Source organism: Pelecanus crispus, chromosome 2 (genome assembly GCF_030463565.1).
Source record: "Pelecanus crispus isolate bPelCri1 chromosome 2, bPelCri1.pri, whole genome shotgun sequence".
NCBI classification, from domain to species: Eukaryota; Metazoa; Chordata; class Aves; order Pelecaniformes; family Pelecanidae; genus Pelecanus; species Pelecanus crispus.
The window spans coordinates 122,631,376-122,652,377 of NC_134644.1; the positions used below are offsets into that span (position 1 = coordinate 122,631,376).

The window sequence follows — 21,002 nt, forward strand, 5'->3', positions numbered from 1 at the left end:
ACTGAAATGATTTGCTTATTTGTATTTGCTTGAATGAACTTATAATGAATGGTAATTTATATCTTGACAGTATTCTTAGTAGGACACTACAAAGGCTTTCAGTGGCAAGGTGTAGCATGCTCCACTTTTATTTAATAAAGCAATGCACGTTGCTTTAGAAGTATCCAGTACCTACAGTCTTTTATACAAATGTTAGTACATGTAGTATTAGATCATTCAGAAATCTCAAAATATTGCTATGTCAACATATAAAACCACAGTATTTAGTGGTGTTCTGCATAGTTGTCAGAAATTTTCTGGTTTTCATTGTCCAAAAGGCTAGTTAAGTGTGGATATCTGCTTCATGTATGGCAATATTTTCTTAACAGAGGGACTTTTTTCCTCTTAATTGTAGATTAAGAGCGGGATTGTGTGACCGTTGTGCTGTAACCGAAGAACATATGAGAAAGAAGCAGCAAGAGTTTGAAAATATCCGGCAGCAGAATCTTAAACTTATCACTGAGCTTAGTGAGTTTTATCTACCATTTGTCTGAAGACAAAACATACTATTCTGTAAACTAGTTCTTTGTGAATTCCTGTAACTTGATGTAATTTATATATGGTGTATTTAGTAAGCCCAAGAAGTTCAGATGGGGGATACTTAACTCTACAGTCTGAAAATATGTAATACAGCGATTACTAGTCATTTGACCCACCTTCTTAGATTGAAGTGCTGATACTGAAAGTGAACTGATGTGGAAAATCTTACAGTGTAAAGTAGCTACTGTAGATAAAACGTGGCTGCTTCTGTTTATTCCTACTGCTGAAGCATGGAATGACTGATTGCCAGTTTTCCTAAGGAAACCCTGACTTCAAAGTAACTGGTGATCACAAAGTAGCAAGTTGAAACAGAAGTTCCCTGGGTCCAGCCTGTGTCCTGTAGTTGGTCTTGGAGTTTAACTGCAGTAACCCATAACCTTCATATAACCCTCTGAAGCCACAAAATCGCTTCATGCGAGGCAGCTTGTAGCCAGCTCATTTTGAAATCAGGAAGTTGTACATATGCGACAAGAAAAAATAAACTGTTCTGGGTGACATGAAGGCAGGACACAACAAATGTCTTCATAAAGAGAGTTTGGAAAGATTGGTTGTATGAAGTGCTAAAAAATACAGGGCAGGATTTTAAAATGTTAATGGTATCTTTACCATTAATTAATTACTTTGTGTCATTTAGTTGTCTTGCTTGATCAAGGACAAGCAGACATTCAGTGAGATTTAAAACATGGGAAATGCCAGACACAAAAAGTAGCTTTTCAGTGGTTAAGTTATAGAAATATTAGATTCTGTACTAATATAAAATACATCAATTTTTCAAGGACTTTTAGTATTGGATATGTATATAAAAATATTCTGAATTCTTGAGATTAATGATTAACAGGGTACAACCAATCTTTAAATAAATCTCTGAGCCTTAAAAATCAAAGTGAGACCTATTAGGTACAAATCTTCTTGAACACTGTCTGACAGAACAGTAGTATTCCATGGGTTTGGGTTGAGATCTATATGACAATTTATGTCTTTCCAACAGCCAACAAAAAAGGTTAGTCCAGAGGTAAAATATACAACAAAAAAAATAAGAACAAGAAAATAAAAATTAAAGTGACCAGAAAAGTTGGGAGCTATCACTGTATTAGTTTGAGACAGCATGGAAAAAAGGCTGAAGGTGATGCAATAAGCTTGTGCGAAGTATGGGCAGAATGAATTGGAAATTAAGAAAAGTAAATCAAAGATTTCTGACAAAATATTTAACTGATTTTTTTTTTTTTAAGAATTTGGGGTTTTTTTCCCATTCTCTCCAATTAGCTGGTCACTTCAGTGGCTAAAACCAAATTCTGATTATACTTCATAGGATGTCTTCAACCTAAGGAAGCAATCTTGTCCGTGGAGTCTAGTGAGCAATTCATTCTTCTTTACAACATGGTCTTACTTGTATGTACATGGACAAAAGTAGTTAATGATTGTGTGGAACTAATATTGTGATCCAGTAATTGTGACACATTTGCCTTTTCTAGCACATCATTTTACAACCTTTTTAATGACTAGCTTGAAAATTCATTTTGGTAAGCCATAGAGGGTGTATGGTATTCTGTTTTAGAATTGGTTCTGTCTCCCTAAAGGACCTTACAAAATTAGATATGATACTTGTTAATGTGTGCGTTGATATTTTTTTTTTTAATTGTCTTTTTTTTTCAGTGAATGAAAAGAACAATTTACAGGATGAAAATAAAAAGATAACTGAACAGTTCCAGCAATTACAGAAGGAGTTGGAGTAAGTTTTGAGTTTTTCTGGGTATTCCCCCCCCCTCATTCCTTACTAGTAATGTCTAGGAATACAAATACCAGTTTTTAAGTCTTTAAAACTTGAGTTTCCTCTTTTTAATAGATTGTGAAAAGATAATCTACAGCCACTATTAACAACATAAAACTAGCATCTTTGTATTGTGCAGAATTTTTGGTTTAACTGTGTGCATCTTTTTTTTAAAGTGAGAGATAGATTTGTCATAGAAATTCTGTTTGACTTCATGATTGTTCAAGATTGTTCTGGTCACAGTGCATAGCAAAGCCTTACATCTCATTCTTTTATTCCTCTGTTGACTCTTCACAGTTCTTTCCTCCTAGGTTAAGACTTCAGAAAAGTAGTTTCTCACCTCGTCAGAAAGTCAGAGGATCTTGCAATAAATTTTTAGATAAACTTATAATTTTTCGATTTTAAAAAGAAAAGGTAATTTTTTGAAAAAAAAACCCATAAAAATAATGAGCTACACATTGACTGTCCAATTGTAATCTGATATGATAGCAAGAATGTGCCATATAACGTTGTGGTTAATATGCAAATACGGTGCACTGTGCAAGGCAGAGGTAGTATTCCTTTCTTGTATAGCTGTGACTATAGGTCTGACATCATCTGAAACTTACCTGAGTTTTGTCTATCTGTGAACAAGTTGTGTATGTGCACAGGAGGAATGGGACAGGATGTGTGCACTTGATATGTAAGGCTTTTTCTGCATGTAATTTTTTCTTGTCTTTGTCAGAAAGCAACTTTGGTAGAGGAGTAAAACAGCTTGGAGTTCAATTCAAAATTACTGTGGTCCTACTGCTTTGTGTTTCTTGGTTTGTCTCCCATCATTTGCACCTTAATCATCCTTTCTTTTTCTATATGCATGTCATCTTCTTGGAGTAACGTATTTCATGATCCTAGGAGTACTCCTTTTTAATACCAAGTAGGAACAAATTTCTATATGCTTCTCAATAATGGTTCTCCTGTGCAGCTTGACAGCAGTTAGGAGGTGACATGAAAAAAATTGACACCAGACAGATCCATCCAAATGTGTCAGTTTGATCCCCAGTCTTGCAATATAGCTTCCAGTAAAAATCTCTGGCCACTGTAGGAAAGTTGAGAATGAACAATGAAACAGTAAGTTATTTGCTCTGAATGTTAGGTGGTCATTTAAATGAGTGCAGAGTTGAGTGGATAAACAGTAATTAATGAGGATGGTCCTGCTGTTTGTGATTACAGCCCCTGCATTTGGTTGTTTTGGTTGAACTTTAGTTGTGCTACTTTATTTAGAATGAACAACTTAAATCAATATAACATCATCAAGTAGGTGCAAGGTAACATTGTTTCTGGTGCATGACATGAAATAAGATTTTTGCAGTTTTCTGTATTTTGTTACCAAGGTTTAATATTTTAGGAAAAAATCTAAGAATCCTTTATAAAAGTGAAATCAATGAAATTTTAGAAGAATTGTATTATCTGGTCCTTTATCAGATAAGAATTTCATTATCCGTGGATGCAAACAGCAAGGAAATTTCTGAAAAAAATCTTTTCTGGGGTCTCAGATAAATGTTTCCATGATTCAGAAATTATTTATTGCATATTTATGACGTATGGCAGCTTCTTCCTTTGATAGTTTTTTGTGGTGGTATGTAGGAACTACCTCTTGGTTTGCATGAAAGTAAGGTACAGAAAAATATATTTATAGTAGGCTAATTTGTTATACAAGGTTGTATGTGCCAGTAAGTTTAAAGAGAACTCCAACAGCTAACTTAAATTTGCAAAGTAACTGGATGAATGTATTGTTTTACTGTTTGTTTTGATTTGTTTCTTGAGATATTGTTAGTAGATGATATAGTTTTCCAGTTATGGTGTTTTCTTTGTAAATGTGCTAGAAAAGAGGAATTACAAAATCAAACAATAGGATTTGTCAAGACTTCAGAGCATCAGTGCATCAGTGTTTGTCGTATAAGTGTTCAAAGTTAGTCATGGTAAAAAGCCTAACTGCAAAAATGCTTGTTATCTCAAGCCAGGGAGCTTTCTACAGTTCTCCATCATGTTATTATATTATTTATATAAGATCATGTGGTTCATTTCAGTGGAAGCAGAAATATATCCATATTTCCTCTTCTTCCCTTAGATCAAACACTTACATCCTTCTCTCTATAGTTAGGAAATGATCTTTTGGCCCATGTTTTCTCTTGAGAGTGATAAGGAAAAGTGCTACTGCAGAAAGATGACCAAGCGGCTGAGTTAGATTTCCTGTGTTTTTCTTTTACTGCTTCTTCCATTTCTCACTACCACCACCATGTGACAGGTAGCAATGCCCTTATTAAGTACTAAACAAACTGTATTTAAGTTAAAAGAACTGAAATTAAGGCTTTTTGTTGTTACTTCCTTGCTATGTCTAGATAGAGTTTTTGGAGAGAAAAGACATAGTTATTTGTTAATGCTAATTTTTATATCCTGACTCTGCAACATACTGTTATAGCTGACTGTGAGAGAAAAGAAACTTCATCATGTTGTGCTTTACATTACTTGTTTTACATGATGTACATTGCTTTTTACACTCCTCTCTGAAGACCTTTGTGAGGTGAATAAGAGGCTTTATCCAGTGGTCTGGAGAGGCATTGTTTTTAGTATAGTGCAGTTCATCACCATCTAAAATTGTCCAAAAGCTTTTGTTTTGTTTTTAAGGCAGTTAGTATTCTTGGGGTATGCAGGGACTTCCATACAGGAAGAGAGATGTTAGTCCATCCATTTCAACATTCTTTCATTCAAGTAGCACGTGCTTCAGAGGACAAGGTAGAAACTCTACACTCCCTAGTTTCTTCCAGGGAAAAAAAATTCCATAGTGCAGTAATTAAATGTTGACTTCAAATGTGAAGAGCTAGGGTTGTATGCTGGTTTTAGGCTTGATGGAGCAAGTGTGAGTTTGTTGTCAGACGTGTCTAAAAACTGGGCTCTAGTATTACTTTTTTGCACTGTGATGTTATTGAGATGGCTGTATTTTCTAAATTGTTACTTTCTTGAACCATATGATTGTCCTGCTTGCTGAAACGAAATCTCTTCGTCTTGCTGGCTTGGGGTTTTATTTGACCACCTAATTTGGTCTCCAGGGAGCAAAAGCAACAAGCAGTGGAAGTAGAAGAAGGAGTCATTCCAGATTCTCCAGTTATGACTTCTTCGTTTTCTGTGGTTAATCGTATGAGAAGAAAAAAAGAGCATAGGCATATCCGATACACAGAACACAGACACACAGATTTGGAACTTGCAGAAAGCGACAGTGGTAAGAGTATTATATTTTATTTTTTTAAATTAATTTTAAAATATATTTTTAAGGACTAAAGAAAAAGATGATGTATAAATTTGACTGCAAAGGGTGAAAATTAAAAAAGAAAAGTAGTCTTGTGGATTTTTTTGTTTGGCTTTTTCTCATTTATGCTATAATACATGAGTCAGGGGAAAAATGTCTTTAGCAGTAACTGTTATATCAGCGATGTCCTCAAAGCTTGTCTCAACCTCCTACTTTTCTTCATACACATAAGCATGCAAATATAACAGCTTTCCAACCCATATCTTTTCTGTAACTCCAAACTAAAAAAATCTGTTAGGGTTTGACTTGTGTGTACAGCTTTGTCACCACCTAGTGGAGAGTGAAATAAATGTTTTGCTGTATTCAGCAATTACTCTGCAATTAAAGTAATACTACTGAAACTGATAGATATCTAATTCTAGTAGCTACATGATCTTTCTTTTTCTGGTACTGATACACTGTTTGAATTTGTTTTGGGTCTAAGTCCAGAAGTATTGTGCACATTTAATTTCTAAACTTCGTTCTGTAATGTCACAGAAATAGCTCCAATGTATTTTAACTGTAAGAAATATTTTTGTGAAATAAGGGACTTTGGGCTTGTATTTTAATGATACACAGGAAATATAATTAAAAAATCCAGGTGCTCTTAATGTGTTAGGGTTTTTTTATTCCACAAGATAAATTATTTTAAATAATAAATTATTACTTCTCAGTATAAGTCTTGACTAAAAGCTTCTTTCCAAGAATAAAAATAGCACAACTGTAGGGAGAAGAGGGCAAGCTGGTTATTCTCACCCTGTGTTTTGCATATGTAATTTTAGTGCTGTAAGTAGTTTCTCCTTTCTAAATATACCTACTTCTCTCCATTTTCTGAATAAAAAAACCAAGCTACTAAATTAAACCAAAGTTAAATATGTAGGAAATGGTGTAAATACCTATCAGAGTTAATAGCTATGAAAAGCTGTTGGTGTCCAGATAGAAAGGACTACATGGCACAAAGTTGGTCATGATTAAAATCTCAATTTTTTCACCTTTTTGTTACCTTAGCTGATGCAGAAAATTATTCCCTCGGATAGTTTAGTCTTTAATAGTTCTGCTGCCATATTAACAGGTCAAATATAGATCGAATGCATACTTTTTATGGGGTTAGTATAGGAAGTGATGTAATTATGTGTCAGTATTGTTTTATGGCTGACTGGCGCTCTCATATTTGTGAGAGGAAGGATTAATATGAAACATTTGTGACTAATTTGTCATAGTGATACCTCAGAATAAAGACAGTCAGATGTCCTTAGGTTACTGAATCTACTGACATAACAAAATTCACATTCAAGTGCTTTTAAGATCAGGATCATTGTCTGTATCTACACAAAATTATCACAACAGGATACCTAATTTCACTGTGTGAAAATGTTTCTACATCTCCTCCAAGAGTTTGGAAAAATTCCGCTGTATTCGACACAAGTGAACAGTCACCATGGAGAAGAGATACTAGTGGCAGACACCTGTGATCCACAACTGTCCCCTGTACCAAGTAAGATTTAGTTCTAATGCCATTCAAAATAAGGCAAAAATGTTGTAAAACTGAGGGTTCATCTCTTTTTAAACACAGGAGTCAGAAAAAGGATATTATGTTTAGTCACAGAATTGCTGCTGAAATGCCTATCTTGTAATGCCTGTCTGTATGCCACTAGGTACATGATCTAGTGGCATAGCATCAGGGCTTAGAGTCAAGAAATAAAAAGCAGCTCAGTGCAGCTTTTACTGCGGTTGTCTTATATATTAGGCAACTTATCCAATTGTCTTGCGTCTGATTTTCCAACTGTACAGGAGGTAAAATATTCTGAGAATTGCACTTCTGTCTGACATGAATATGTAACATTTAGAAGTGCTCCTGTTAATTATTCCCTTTTTTGCAATTGTGAATTGGTACAAGTCTTTAAGTCTTAAGTCCTTCTCCATAAACAGTTCTTTGACAAGAACTTTCGGTGTCCCTGATTTTTTTTTCTGTGAAGTATTTATAAATTTATAAACGACTGTGAGAATCAGCATTTTGGAATTATTCATGCAGGTCAGTGTTGTGATCGTTGTAGTTCTTGTACTTTCCCATCATATTGCTTTGCCCCAGTTTAATAAAGTGAGTAATGTTAAACCCCTGAAAGAAGGGAAGTTCATCTATTTGTTTTCCTACTAAAAACATGGGAAGAGTAAGTGTCACCTAGGCAATATGCAACACAAGCATTTTACTATAAATATACATTATCACTGTTCTACATGCTTTTCTCAGACTATTCATGCCCTGGACTGGGAGTTTGGAAAGCAACTTTTACATTGACTTGTCTTTGTATTTTAATTGTGGGGAGCTGTATTCAAATTGGAAGCATATTTTTCTGTGATGATACAGCAGTTTGCTCCCATCAGAAACTCTTCTTTTGCCCCCCCTTCTCCACTTACCACTTCCAGATACGATTTTTATCTGACACAGGTCAAACTATCTCCATAATTGCCAATTTTTATTTGTGATCTTTTTAGTTCTGTGTTTGTACCATCTGTGTGAGTGGAGTAAGATACTATAATGTGTATGTAACTTATTGTGAGCTTCTTTCTACTCATAAAGATAAACCCAGGATGGGAGGCTATCCTGTTCCAAAGCCATCTTTTAACTTGGCTGCAGTTGTGGCAGAAACAATTGGACTTGCTGTTCAAGAGGAATCTGTAAGTAGTATTCTCAGATTTCTTACATAATCAGGTTTTTGTGCCAGTTGTTTTTGAAAACAGTATTTTTCTCTTTTGCATTAAAGTTCTGCAAAAGTATTCTGAGTTCTAATAAGCTCGCTTCAATTTGCTTTTGCTTACTCATTACAGAATTGCTCTAGCAAGAAGAGATATAACTGTGCTGTTATATATATATAACCTGTCCGGGGGTTGGGGAGGAGGGTAGGGGCGCAGTTCCTGCTATGTATGCAATTTTCAAGTTTGACTAAGACAGTGGACTAAATCCTTGGGTCTGCCAAACTCCCTTTATGCAGTAATCAAGTCTAAGACACTAAAAAAGATTATTTGGTGATGAGAGTGGTGACTCAGGTGAGATTATTTGATGGTTTTGTCAGCAGCTACAATCTACAGACTACTTTTTTGTGTATGTGTATTTGAATGATGAAATTTTTTAATTTCCATAAGCCTTCTTTAAACTTGTTGGTCAAAATTTCATCTCTCTTGTAACTTTTGTTATTTTTCAGAGTTTTGAATGGTTCAATTTGAATGGGTCTTCAGAGTATTTATGTGCAAACCTAGCATATTTCTAATTTTTAATTCTAATAGCTTCTCACACTTCCTTTCTTTGTTTTCCTTCACCACTTGCAAGGAGTCCCAGAGTGTACTGAGTCCTCCCCGCACTAATACTGTTATGAGCCAGGCCCCAGAGAGCATGCAGTCTGAAGACTCAAGAAAACATCCAGCTTCTGAATCAAGAAATGATGACAATAATTTAGGGTGTGTTTCCACTTGGTTATAATAATATTGTTTTAAACAGGCTTATATGAAGTTCTGGTTTTAGGAGAATTTAAAACCTTATGGCAGTTTGCTTTAAAGATACAGACGTGGAAATAAATATTTTCATATTATACGGGCTTCTTTCAAGTAAATAACATTAGAAGCAAAGGGACTGATAGAATGCAAAACTGTGGACTTCATTCTCAAACTTCTGATTCGGGCTTTCTATGTACGCAGTCCCTCCCTCACTCACTTCTTGTTATTGCGAGGTATCTTCTGAAGCCTGTAAACCTGGGGGTAAGGGGCCTGGAGCTGGCGTAGGAAAATGATCATAAAACTTTTTTGCTGACTAGATGTCATACCAGTTGACTGTTGCCCTTCTCACTCTCCTCAGGATGTTGTGGTCTAAACTGAAAATTTTTTAGCCCCTATTTGTCATCTTAAATGTATGTTCTATTGATGACAAGTAAAAATAGAGTACCTGAAAGAAGCTTGCACATTTTTCTTTCACTTGCAGAAGCTTTGAGCATCTGTTATTGTGGTTATAAGATCTATACAAGAACCTAGATAGATTGCTATCACAACCATTCTCACTTTCTTCCATTTTGCTGCATTGAAAGGTAGGGAGTACTTTGGTAGAAGAGATTCCTAGGTAGGCTTAATTCTGTCATTGGTTCTCAGTTGACTGTGGAACAGAATTTACACCATACTAAAATGAAGGACAAGGTCTGTGTTTTGTTTGTCTTTTACAGCTCTAAGTGCAACACTACTTACTCCTAGACCAAAAATTTCCCTTTTCTTTTTCCTTCTGTTTTCAGTAATACTAGCAGCTCTGACAGCTTTAAAGTAGATCACTGATAGGAAACTTACAATTTTTGTATATACCCTTCTTTTCTCCCAGCCCCCTGTGTACTCCAGAAAAATATCTCATCTCATTGTATTCAGTCTTTCAGATCCATCTCAGAATACTCCACCACATGTTGACTGGGATTCTCAGGTAGCCTCTCCTGTTTTTGGAGCTTCTAGCAGTATGAAGAGCAACGCAAGTACAAGTCACGCCTCTTGTATTTTAGATTCAGGATTGAAGCCTAATCTCAAAACCAACCTCTTCAACAATTCTTCCAGTTCCAGATCTCATAAAAGTAGATCAAAATCTGAAGATGTTGCTTTTGTTGCACCACTGAATCTTGGAACTGAAATCAACTCAGTTATCAGCCAGTCCTCTATCATAAGGCAAATGGTTGTGAAAAATAATACTAATGAGGCTGTAACCTGTGTTGGAAACACTTGTGCAGCTAAAAACGAGGTGAACAAGAGCGATATCCTTCTCATACACCAGAGGCAGCTAGAAAGCAGGTGTGCTAAGAGAAAGAAAGCTGAAGATGAGCATGGAGTTAGCTGTGAAAAAACATCCTTCAACAAGGAGAACTCTATGCCCTTTCGATCAGACATTCAGCATATTAATGGAGAACATACAGTTGATAAGCCCCTGGATCTCTCTGATCGCTTCTCTGGAGTTCGTTGTCAAGAGAAAAAACAAGGAAGTGAGGAGACCTGTAAAAATAGACTGAAGCAGGTGACTCTGCATGACATTTTTTCACAGCTAGGGAAGTCCATTCCTGAAGGTTCATCACCCATTCCAAATGCCAACAATGAGAGCTGTTTGTTTGGCACAGATTTACAAGAGGAATCCTATGTACAAGAGGCAATGCTGGGAAAAACATTCCCAGATAAGAAAAACCACATCCAAATGAAAGAAGAAGTTCCTCCCTTCAAAATTGCATCACTGCCAAGTTTTGCAGAGACAGAGCAACTTTTTGAAGATGTGAAGGTATGCTTTTCTGACTTTTTTTCTTCTCCTTTGAAGTATTATGTTTAAGTTTTGGGAAATAGTAAAATTGCAATATGTTGTTAGGTTGCCAGTGGCCATGTACCAAATAGAAAGAAAACAAGGACAGGACATGGAGAGTCTGAACCAGCATCTGTACTTCAACCAAACCCTTGTAGACTATCAAAAAATAAAGCACTGCAAAATGAGCAAGGTAACTTGATGAAAATGTTCCTTTTGTTGCCCCGGCCCCTCCAGCCTGTGCTATGGTTGAACAGAAATTTTCATACCTTCTTTTCTCCCACTTTAATCACTTACTCTGTTCTCCTTCTAACTTAGTCTCATCCTATTTAGGACTTCTCAAGATCACCCCCCACATTTTCAGTCTGTGTCTTCTTGGCATTCTTTTGCCACTATATAATAAATACATCATTGGCATTCAGCTGTAAACTCAACAGGCTAGGAATCTTGTTCTTTCTTTTTATTTAGCATTGTTGTTTACTGCAGCGTGTGAATAACACACTGAAATAAAACCTCAGGAAGTTTGAGTTTAAGCTAACTACATCAAATGCTTGAAAACTGTACTTAAGTGAAAGGATAAGTAATTTTGTTAATATTTTTCATGATTCCTGATGATCTATTAAAGAAATTTGTACCTTTAATGCTAATGAACAGATGGTGCCAGATACTCTTCCTAGAAGTTGTATCTTCTTTTCTGTTAAGCGGTCCCAGTCTGAAAACTTATTTTTTGAACTGGGATTGTAGAATCGCTGCTTCTGTACTCCTTAGCTGAGCTGTTACACTGCAAACTTTATTTAGAAATACTCGCACTGTGAATTCAAAAAAACCCCCGTCAGCAGTTGGTGTGGCCATGTAGCTTGGAATCTGAACGTCTACTTCACAGATAAATCAAGAGCCATCTCTGGAGCAATGACCAGACATTTTTGTACTCTTTTGTATTCTAAGACCTGGCTTTTGTATTCTTACCGATCTAATGTGTCCTGTCCAGCGTTAATACTACTTGATTTACACAGTACAGAGATTTTTACCTGCAAGAGTATTTTATGTATTATGTACCTCATACAAACACAAAGGAGTGGTGTGCTCCCTGAATATGACAGAAAACTTAAAGTTCTATTTCTAACTCTTCGGACAAAATACAATTTATTTTTTTGAGAAAAATCAATCCCTAAACCCAAAGGTGAGTTGATTTATAATTTGGACACCATAAGATGCTGTTGGCAGAATTGGATTCTGATTTTTTGCCTTTTTTCTCATACTCTCTGCATCCAGACCTGAAAGATAAACCTTCTTTAGAAAACCTCCAGTGGAGCATAGACCCAGGAGCTGACCTTTCACAGTACAAAATGGACATTACTGTGATTGATACAAAGGTAAACTTGTGTAACAAGTCTGCATGTTTTATGATATTGAAAAAAAGCATACAAAAGTAGTATCATGAACTTTATTCTGGGCAAACCAAAACCACTTAAAAAAGTCTAAATTAATCTCATGTGATGTTTGTTTGAACTCCTGAAATGTTTGTTTATGCATAGTACACTACAGTTATCCTAAAACACTTCCACTGTCTAGTTGTATTTGATAAACTCAGCCAGGTGGGTACTTGGTGTGAAACTGATGTGTTTGGGGGTAGATTGGGATTTCTTCTAAGACAAAAAAAAATGTTCTAAATCTTATAATTTTTCCTGTGAAAATGTTCACTGTGATATCTCTTTATGTTAAGTAATAGAAAATGCGCAGTTAAAGACTATTACGTTTCTTTGAGTTGGGTGCAGGTTGGTTATTAGGATCTCTCAGAATTTCCCTGAAGTCTGTTTTATCCCACTTAAAGGCTATCTTAAAATGTATTAATTTTACCAGGTTTTAATTTCTGTATGTTTCATTATTTCTTTTTATCTTTGTAGAATTTAATATGAAAACTTCTAAGGCATTTCTTGCCCATTGAGTAATGCAATCCACCAGATAAATGCTTCACATTTGAATTTCAAAACATGTTATTCTCTTACCTAGATTTTACGTCTTTATCATGCACACATTACTGCAGAAAAAAAAAAATCACAGAAAGTGTTCAGAAAGATGCCAGTAACTGTTATGAAAGCATTTCAGATATACAGCAATGACACTGGCTACACCAGTTGCTTCTGAGTGCAATTGTCATGTTTGCCTTTTTTTATTTAGGATGGTTCTCAGTCAAGAGTTGGAGCAGAAGTTGTTGATACGGATTATACATATGTTAGTGAAAGTGTGCTATTAAAAATGAAAAATCAAGAGCCAAACCAGGAAAGCAGTCCAAGTAAGGCTTTTTTTTTTTTCACCCCCCTCTGGTTTACCTTTTTTTTGGAGGAGGGAAGAGTGAAAGGCATTTTTTTCCCCCCTGTATGAATAGATAGTAGAAAATGGTTTGCAGTAAAACAGCGCTGATGTATTTTTGCAGGTTACAAAGGTCAGTCTGTTTCCTAGTAGTGTCAGTGGTTATTGATGATTTTTTTTAACATAGATTAAAAAAAAGATAGTCAGTAGCTATGCTTTTACAGTGCTTAAAGAGTTAAATACTTAACCATATAATATTTCTGATCTCACCTGCAACAATCACTCTTAAACAGCTTTGAAAGTTTGCTATGTAATCATATCAAACTTTCTATGGGAAGACTAATTTCATTTAATGACATATAAATAGAACTAGTATGCTTATATCCAAATGTGTTTATCACATTTAATTTATGGTATGTGGTGAATCATGGCTGCAGGGCAGTGACTTTTAACGGTGTGTTTTGGTTTTTTAAGCTGTTGCAACTTGATCACATTTCCGTAGTTTATCTCCTACCCACAGAAAGTATTTCCTTCTGCTTGGATAACTCTGTAATTACAAGAACAAAAATTTCATGTATCCAGATTAAGGTTAAAGGTATATCAAAGTGATTTAATAATTAATTGAATTTTAGAAATTGAATCAAGGTATCTTTATGGAAAATAGATGAGCATTGTCCACGTTCAGAAGATTGACAGAGAAGTTGCAGAAAGAATAAATGTATTGCTGGTGTTGAGTTAAGCAATACTGGAGCAGGAAGTGTTAGTTCTTTTGATACACATTCAATCAAAATAAGCTTTCTTGACTTAAATTGTTGAGAGACTGATTTGGATGTTCATTATGCTTTTTGCAATAGGAGGAGAAAAAAAAATGAATGATACCTTAACAGAAATGTTTGATCGGACAACCCATGAAGAATATGAATCCTGCCTATCAGAAGATAGTCCTTCTGCATGTGATGAAAAAGAAACTCTTCATGATGAAGAGCAGGATAAGGGAATAACAGCAGCAAGCAAGAAACTAAAGAGTGGGATATAATTTGTTTTGTCTTTATTATCCTGGTTAAACTACAAAAGTTGATTTGAAATCAGGCTCTGTTCTCTAGCAACAAATATGCCACATAAACCATGAGTTCATTTTTCATAAATTCATGGGAAAATTTATTCATTGTAAGGACATAACATGAACTAATATGAAAATTATTTTGGTAGTTCATTTATATAGCTACCACAGAAGTTGGCATAGGAGCTGTACAGCAAAGTGACTCTTACAGAAAACACCTGGTTTTGGCTGCAGGTTACTTGCTTCCTTTCTTCTCCTATCCTAGGTTCTATGGAAGGTTTCACAGTATTTTGTATTTTAAGCAACCTTTCCTTTGCTATTCTGCTTATCTTTTTTACTTGTCTCACTGCTGTTCTCCAGTAATGTTTTTGATCACTGGTTCAATCAATTCTATATTATTTTTAGTATCTGGTTTGAATCTGTTGTCTCAGACTGAATGTACATGGCATTTTTGTATTTCTTAATAGCTGGGTAATAATGTTAGAGACGTTTCTGCAGGCAGTCTGTTAACCTTATATGACATGTAATTTTTTGTTTTGCATGTGTATCTACAGAACATGAGGATAAACAAGATAAAGCCAAGCAGAAAGCTTTTGTGGAGCCATATTTCAAAAGTGATGAAAGGTAATTTAGTTTGTTCTGTATAGGCATTTTAAGGCTCTTTATATCCTCCCTATAGGGAACGTCGTCTTCCATAAAATAAATGTGTTTGTGCGTAACGTACTAGCAGCTGAAGATGCACATGTTAAAAGATCTAGTGAATTAGATAAAAGCCTTAGATAAAAGCTGGGGTGGGGAGGCGGGAAATAAACACATTGAGATGCCTGTCTATCACAGTTGCTGAAGAGAAGGAATTGCCTCTTCTGCTTTTTATAATTTTATTGAATGCGGTATTTTGTAATCTATGCTGTTTCTTACAGGCATGTGGTCATGCATGAGTTTATGAGCAAAGAACCTATGGGTTGCTTGTACAAATAAAACCTTTCCTTCTCTGGCATTTTTGCCCATTCCTCTAGGCAATAAATGAGTAATGTTTAACAGCTGTACCTCTTAGTGCTTCCTCTGTTGCCTTTCTGTATAATCATCATTGGTAGTCTGCATCTTCATTTCGTAATGATGCCAACCCTTTCAGTTAAATAGTTGTTAGCTTATTTTTTTTACCTTAGCATATGTTGTCTTCATAGAGGAAAATTTGTTTAGTGTTTTGTGAGCAGATAAGTTGAAAAGAATCTGTTAGTTCTGTTCTTGAACCCCAACATATGTTCCTCTTGCAGAAATTAGTGCAAGTACAACTGTGCTGCGGACAAAACAAATACTCTACAGCAGATCTGTATTTGAGTAATTTTATGTAGTAATTTCACACTGTGAAAAGCCATAATGAGGACATGCACATCTCTGGTTATGTAAAAGATCATGTTACATTTTAAAAATCCTGGAACTGTTTTAGTTACAAAAATAGTCCTATTTGGCTATGAAATGCAGTATGATTGGGTTTTGCAGGCATTTTCTGATATTTTTTTCTTTTCTTGAGTCTCTCCTTCATTCTATTCTAAAACCCAAAAATTTCCAGACATGTAGGAGAAATAAATGTACTATCGTATAAAAACATTTTTGTTTTTCAGAAAGAATACTGTGTTAGATTTTCCTCATATTGAGGTTATTCGAAAAAAAGAAGAAAGAAGAAAATTGCCCGGCCATACTTGTAAGGAATGTGAAATAGTAAGTAGTGCTTTAAAATTTGGTCAGCCTTCCATTCTTCTAACTCTGCTAGTTTCCAAGTGCTAAAGTGCTGTTAAAATTGTGAATCTGGTCGCATCATCATCAGTACCCACAGTAGCAGAGAAGTAAGTGTTTACCAAAGCTGTTTTACCAAGTTTTGGGTTGGCTGGTTTGTTTTTAACTGTAGTAACTGCATGTAACTTAGAAAGTCTTAATTTTTTTGTGTGTATCTGTATGAGGATAGAAACTTAGAATCATAGAATCGTTTAGGTTGGAAAAGACCTTTAGGATCATCCAGTCCAACCATTAACCTAACATTACCAAGTCCACCACTAAACCAATTAAGGGCATAGTAGCAATTTCATGTTTCCTGGCTTGGTGGCTGGATTATTTATAATGAAAGTAAAAACTAGGAATCATTAAGATTGGAAAGGACCTCTAAGGTCATCAGTCCAATCATCAACCCAACACCACCATGCCCACTAAACCACGTCCCCAAGTGCCACATCTACCCATTTTCTTGAACACTTCCAGGGATGGTGACTCCACCACCTCTCTGGGCAGCCTGTTCCAATGCTTGACTACCCTTTCCAGGAAGAAATTTTTCCTAATATCCAATCTAAACTTCTCACATAGTGGTTCCAGTAAGATTTTTGTTAATAAAAAATACATTAGCTAGTCAAAGAATTATTACAAGTTTCTAAACTTCAGCTCAAAAGCTCTACAGGTACCAGAATAAGTAAGTTCTGTGTCCTGTTGTACCTATATATAGATGTATCTTGATTTCATTTTTTTTCCTTGTTTTCTGGGGTGTCCATGTTTTCAGATAATTGCACCAGCATGGGTGCCAGTGTGTATATATGTGCAAATACATGCAAAAATGTTTACATTAGCAGGTTAAAAAGCATGAAATTTTAGGTTTCATGTTACGCTTCTTTCCTCCCTTTCAAATTACTAAACTTCTTTCAGATACTTGGTATAGAGATAAAATATTGAAGTAATTACATGTGTAGTAAGGATATATTTCATTTGGTCATTAATAGACTTTCAGGCTGGAGTCAATTAGGCAATGATCTTATACATTATGACATATATTAATGACTGAATAATGATGGATTCTCTGGAATCTTTTCACTTAATTTCCACACCTATATAGAACCAACATTTTTCATAGATTCTCATGCTATTTGTTTTGTAGTTAAGTCACGTTTAGTTAGCTGAAGAAATTTATTAGAGTATATTTTTAACAAAAACACATTCCTGAAAAATAGCTTTGGTAACACTCGTTAAATACAAATAATTAAGTTTTACAGTCAAATATAAATACCACTTTCAAAAATATGTTTGACAAAGTTTGAAAGAAAACAAGATGTTGGGGGAAAAAAACCCCAAACTTTCAGTCTGTTTCTTGGTCCAAGAGACATGTGTTGAGTGTTTTAATTTCCTGTCTCTGTAAGCTACAGATCTTCTCTCAGGAAATCCAGTTCTTGTTACCTTCTGGCAAGTTAGAGTGGTAACTATGGTGTTTGGAAACATTTACGGCTCCAATTTTACATTAGGTTTCTATGTTAAACTTCAGGAAAGTTTGTGTTTGTTGGTTTTGTGGAGGTTGGGTTTGGGTTTGGTTTTTTTTTTTCCCCTCCCCACCACCTCTACGCCATTCAAGATTAATGTCTTGGAATGTGTGGAATGCTTGACTGTGTCATTGCACCATAATAAAACTATCTTTGAATTAAATGCCTATGGAAAAAGGGAGTATTAGACAAAGCATAAATGACGCTTTAAAAAAGTCTTGGCTTATTTATTAGTCATATGGGTTTGAAAAGTCTCCAAAGTCTAAGGAAATACTTAGGGAGTGGGTAGAAATCAGTAAATTGTTTCTGGCCATGTGCTGCATGCAGTATGAGAGTGGGGAGAGTTATCTGTCATTTTGAGAAGATGTGAGAGACTTAACTTCTGCACATGCCGCAGCAGACTGTTAATCAAAGTCCTTTGTAAGTCCTTATCTTAAAACTTTGTGGAAGCATCTCATTCACTTCACAGTGCAGAACATTTGATAAGAGGGCTTGTTTTGGTTTGTTATGACTTTGCGATGTGATCAGATAAAGATTGTATGCAGGAGTTACTGGTAGCTTGTAAAAGTAAGGTTTGTTAGTGTGGTTATTAAGTCTAGCTACGCTTTAGATAAGTAGGAGAATCAGTCAGATGTTTTTATATGTATTTAGATTACAGAAATTCTTCTTTAAGTAACTTTGCGCTAAACTAATGAGAGGAACACTTTAAGGGTTTGTTCTCTTTTTGAGACTGCAAATTGTAGAGTTCTGTAAACAATTCTTTTACAGTGAAGATACTGCAGGATGAGATTTTCCATGTCTTTTTACACATGGAAAAGCCTAGCTCGAATGTTTTGTGTGTGTTGAAAATGCTGTGGATAGTGAGATCAATCTAGAAAACAGCTGAGAGTTCTTTTTGATGTTTAGCAGAAATATATGTAACTTTCTCATTCTTTGTCAATCCTAATAGATTTCTAAACAAGCCAAAATAAGAAAAAGTTACTTTCAAATTTCTTTTGATACGTACTTAGCTTGGTTATTGATTGGTCTAGGAACAGAAGTTCCTACAAAACTGTACTGTATTTTTCATTGTTTGATCCATAAATATTCCTCACCAATTATAACCATTTTAATTAAAAAAAAAAAAAAATGCAGCACACTGCAAGCTTTTAGGAGGCTGATGTCTAAAATTCCAGGCTATTTAAAGGACAAATGTAAGGTGCACTGCTAATTATCCCTAAATAAGGCTCAGCTATTAATCTATTTGGTTTACACAGGTTCTGTAGAATTCTTAGAATTAATTTTGTTGACTCAACACCATGTCACTTCTTATCTTTTATCAGTGAAGACTGATGTGTACTAGATGATAATTACTTGTTCCTCTTCTTTCATTAGTCTCTAGATCTTTAACTGAGTGACACAGACATTTTTTCTAGCTGGGTCTCTGAAGTCCAGCTGTGCAAGTGACCTTACTTTACCTGACTCAAGTCCCCAAGCTACCGATATCTGCTTAAGTTCTGGTCTTGGTATAGGCTTTTTCCTGTTTAAGGGAACATGGTATAAGACAGCGGCAGACATTTTCAAACTAAGTGTCTCCGAATTCAGTGACTGAAAGGGGCTCTGCTGTCAAGAGTGTGGAAGTATCCCGGGCTTATATACAATACGTTTTGAAGAACGTTTTAACTAGGAGCTCATAACCGTTCCTGAATATTATCTTTGGAACTGGCAGTTTATTCTGTCCTGTGTACCAGGACTTTGTAGTAGACAGACCAGTAATCTGAAACTTTGGGTACCACCTGCTAACAACCTGAATCTCTGTTCTTGATGGGGAGACCCACATGCTTATACTTTGTCTGCCATCTAGTAGGAAAAAAAGGAATTTATTAGTGTACTCTGTGATTCCAAGTAAGTAGTTTTTCTGAAATCCTACCAGTAGATGGAGACAGGAATACCTCTGTTGACAGAGGTATTCTGTTCCTTTCCTGATTGTTCCGGTCTAGATCACTTCACAGCTGATTGAATGAGGTTTTAAACTTTAGTTTCCCTTTTTGAATTGTAACACTGTCATTTCAGTAGAATTGTTTTACCACTTTTATGAAGGTCAAGTTTCTTGTGCAATCCAGATGGTGACTGTTGGCTTGCCACTTGAATCAAACAGTGTATGGGTGCACTGATATCTAGGTGCCAGATTGCTATTTTTAGGAGATGCTAACTAGAGTCACAAACTAAAACAGTAGAAAACTGCATGAAACCCCCCCCCATCTTTCTATGATGCTACTGATGGGAACACCCAGCAAAAAAGTTTGGAGAGTGTAGATGCTTTGCTCATTGCAGCCCCCAGTATAGCTGACAGGGATGAAAGAGTAGCTAGCCAATTTACTATGCACTCTAGAGAATGCCCAGCTGGCAGATAGTTTCTGGAGTCCCAGTATCAGCCAGGTAGTTAAACTAGCTCTTTATTTACTCCTAATTTGAGGGTAATAAAGTAGGAAGCATTTTGATTTAAGTTTGCTGTTACTACTGTAAATTTAGACACTGGAAACAATTCTGCAGCATGGATTTTGTAGTGTGTTTTTTCACTTTTCTATTTTATTTGTAAATGCGAGCTGAAACTTAGTTTATTAGAAAATTCCCGTCTATCTCAACACCTGTGTTACTTAGCTTTGTAAAATCAGTCAGTAAAACTGTTGACATAAGTAATTGTACACATGCCTAAACCTTGTACCTATGGTATGTTAAAAGATATAAAGCTAACAAACTTGCCACCATAAGGTTATACTTAATCTGTAAATTCAGTAGGTTTTTAGGATAATGGCCAGGTATTTGTCATTTGGATAACAAATCTCTACTCTTGGCTATCCTCACCATTATTTTTAGATATAACTGTATTAATAAACAGTGATTGACAATGTCATTGTGTAAAGCAGTTGCTCTATATGTATGAATTTGTTAACTTGGATTTTTTTTTTTTCTTCCCCCCTAACATTCAGTATTATGCAGACATTCCAGAAGGAGAGAGAGAAAAGAAACTAGCTTCCTGTTCAAGACACAGATTTCGCTACATTCCTCCAAGTACTCCTGAAAATTTCTGGGAGGTTGGATTTCCTTCCACCCAAACTTGCATGGAAAGAGGTTTGTGTGAAAAAGGCTTACAAAGCACTTTTTAAAGCTGGGTTCCACACACCGCCCCCCACCCCCTCCAAATAGTTCCCTGAAATTATCTCTAGTTCATAAAGCAGCCTTTCTCACCCAGTCTTGTTGAGGTCTGTTTACTTAGCAGCAGCCATTATTTTGAATAAATGTTGTCTTTTATTTAGCAGTTCCTATACTACTAAGAAGAAGGCAATATAAGGAAACTTTCTTAGAGCCTAGATAGAGAAGGCAGAAAT

General features: G+C 35.5%; 1 protein-coding gene across 1 annotated transcript in view; it reads left to right on the forward strand.

The window, feature by feature from the left end:
* RBBP8 (RB binding protein 8, endonuclease) overlaps positions 1-21,002 on the forward strand; it is a 35,362-nt gene that overhangs the window by 11,918 nt on the left and 2,442 nt on the right. The window contains exons 4-17 of the mRNA XM_009492021.2: positions 395-507; positions 2,233-2,308; positions 5,434-5,603; positions 7,063-7,164; positions 8,248-8,345; positions 8,995-9,122; positions 10,068-10,953; positions 11,038-11,164; positions 12,244-12,344; positions 13,150-13,264; positions 14,136-14,306; positions 14,896-14,965; positions 15,964-16,060; positions 20,604-20,745. Of these exons, the coding sequence (XP_009490296.1) occupies positions 395-507; positions 2,233-2,308; positions 5,434-5,603; positions 7,063-7,164; positions 8,248-8,345; positions 8,995-9,122; positions 10,068-10,953; positions 11,038-11,164; positions 12,244-12,344; positions 13,150-13,264; positions 14,136-14,306; positions 14,896-14,965; positions 15,964-16,060; positions 20,604-20,745 (2,396 nt within the window). The remainder of the gene's footprint in view (positions 1-394; positions 508-2,232; positions 2,309-5,433; positions 5,604-7,062; positions 7,165-8,247; positions 8,346-8,994; positions 9,123-10,067; positions 10,954-11,037; positions 11,165-12,243; positions 12,345-13,149; positions 13,265-14,135; positions 14,307-14,895; positions 14,966-15,963; positions 16,061-20,603; positions 20,746-21,002) is intronic.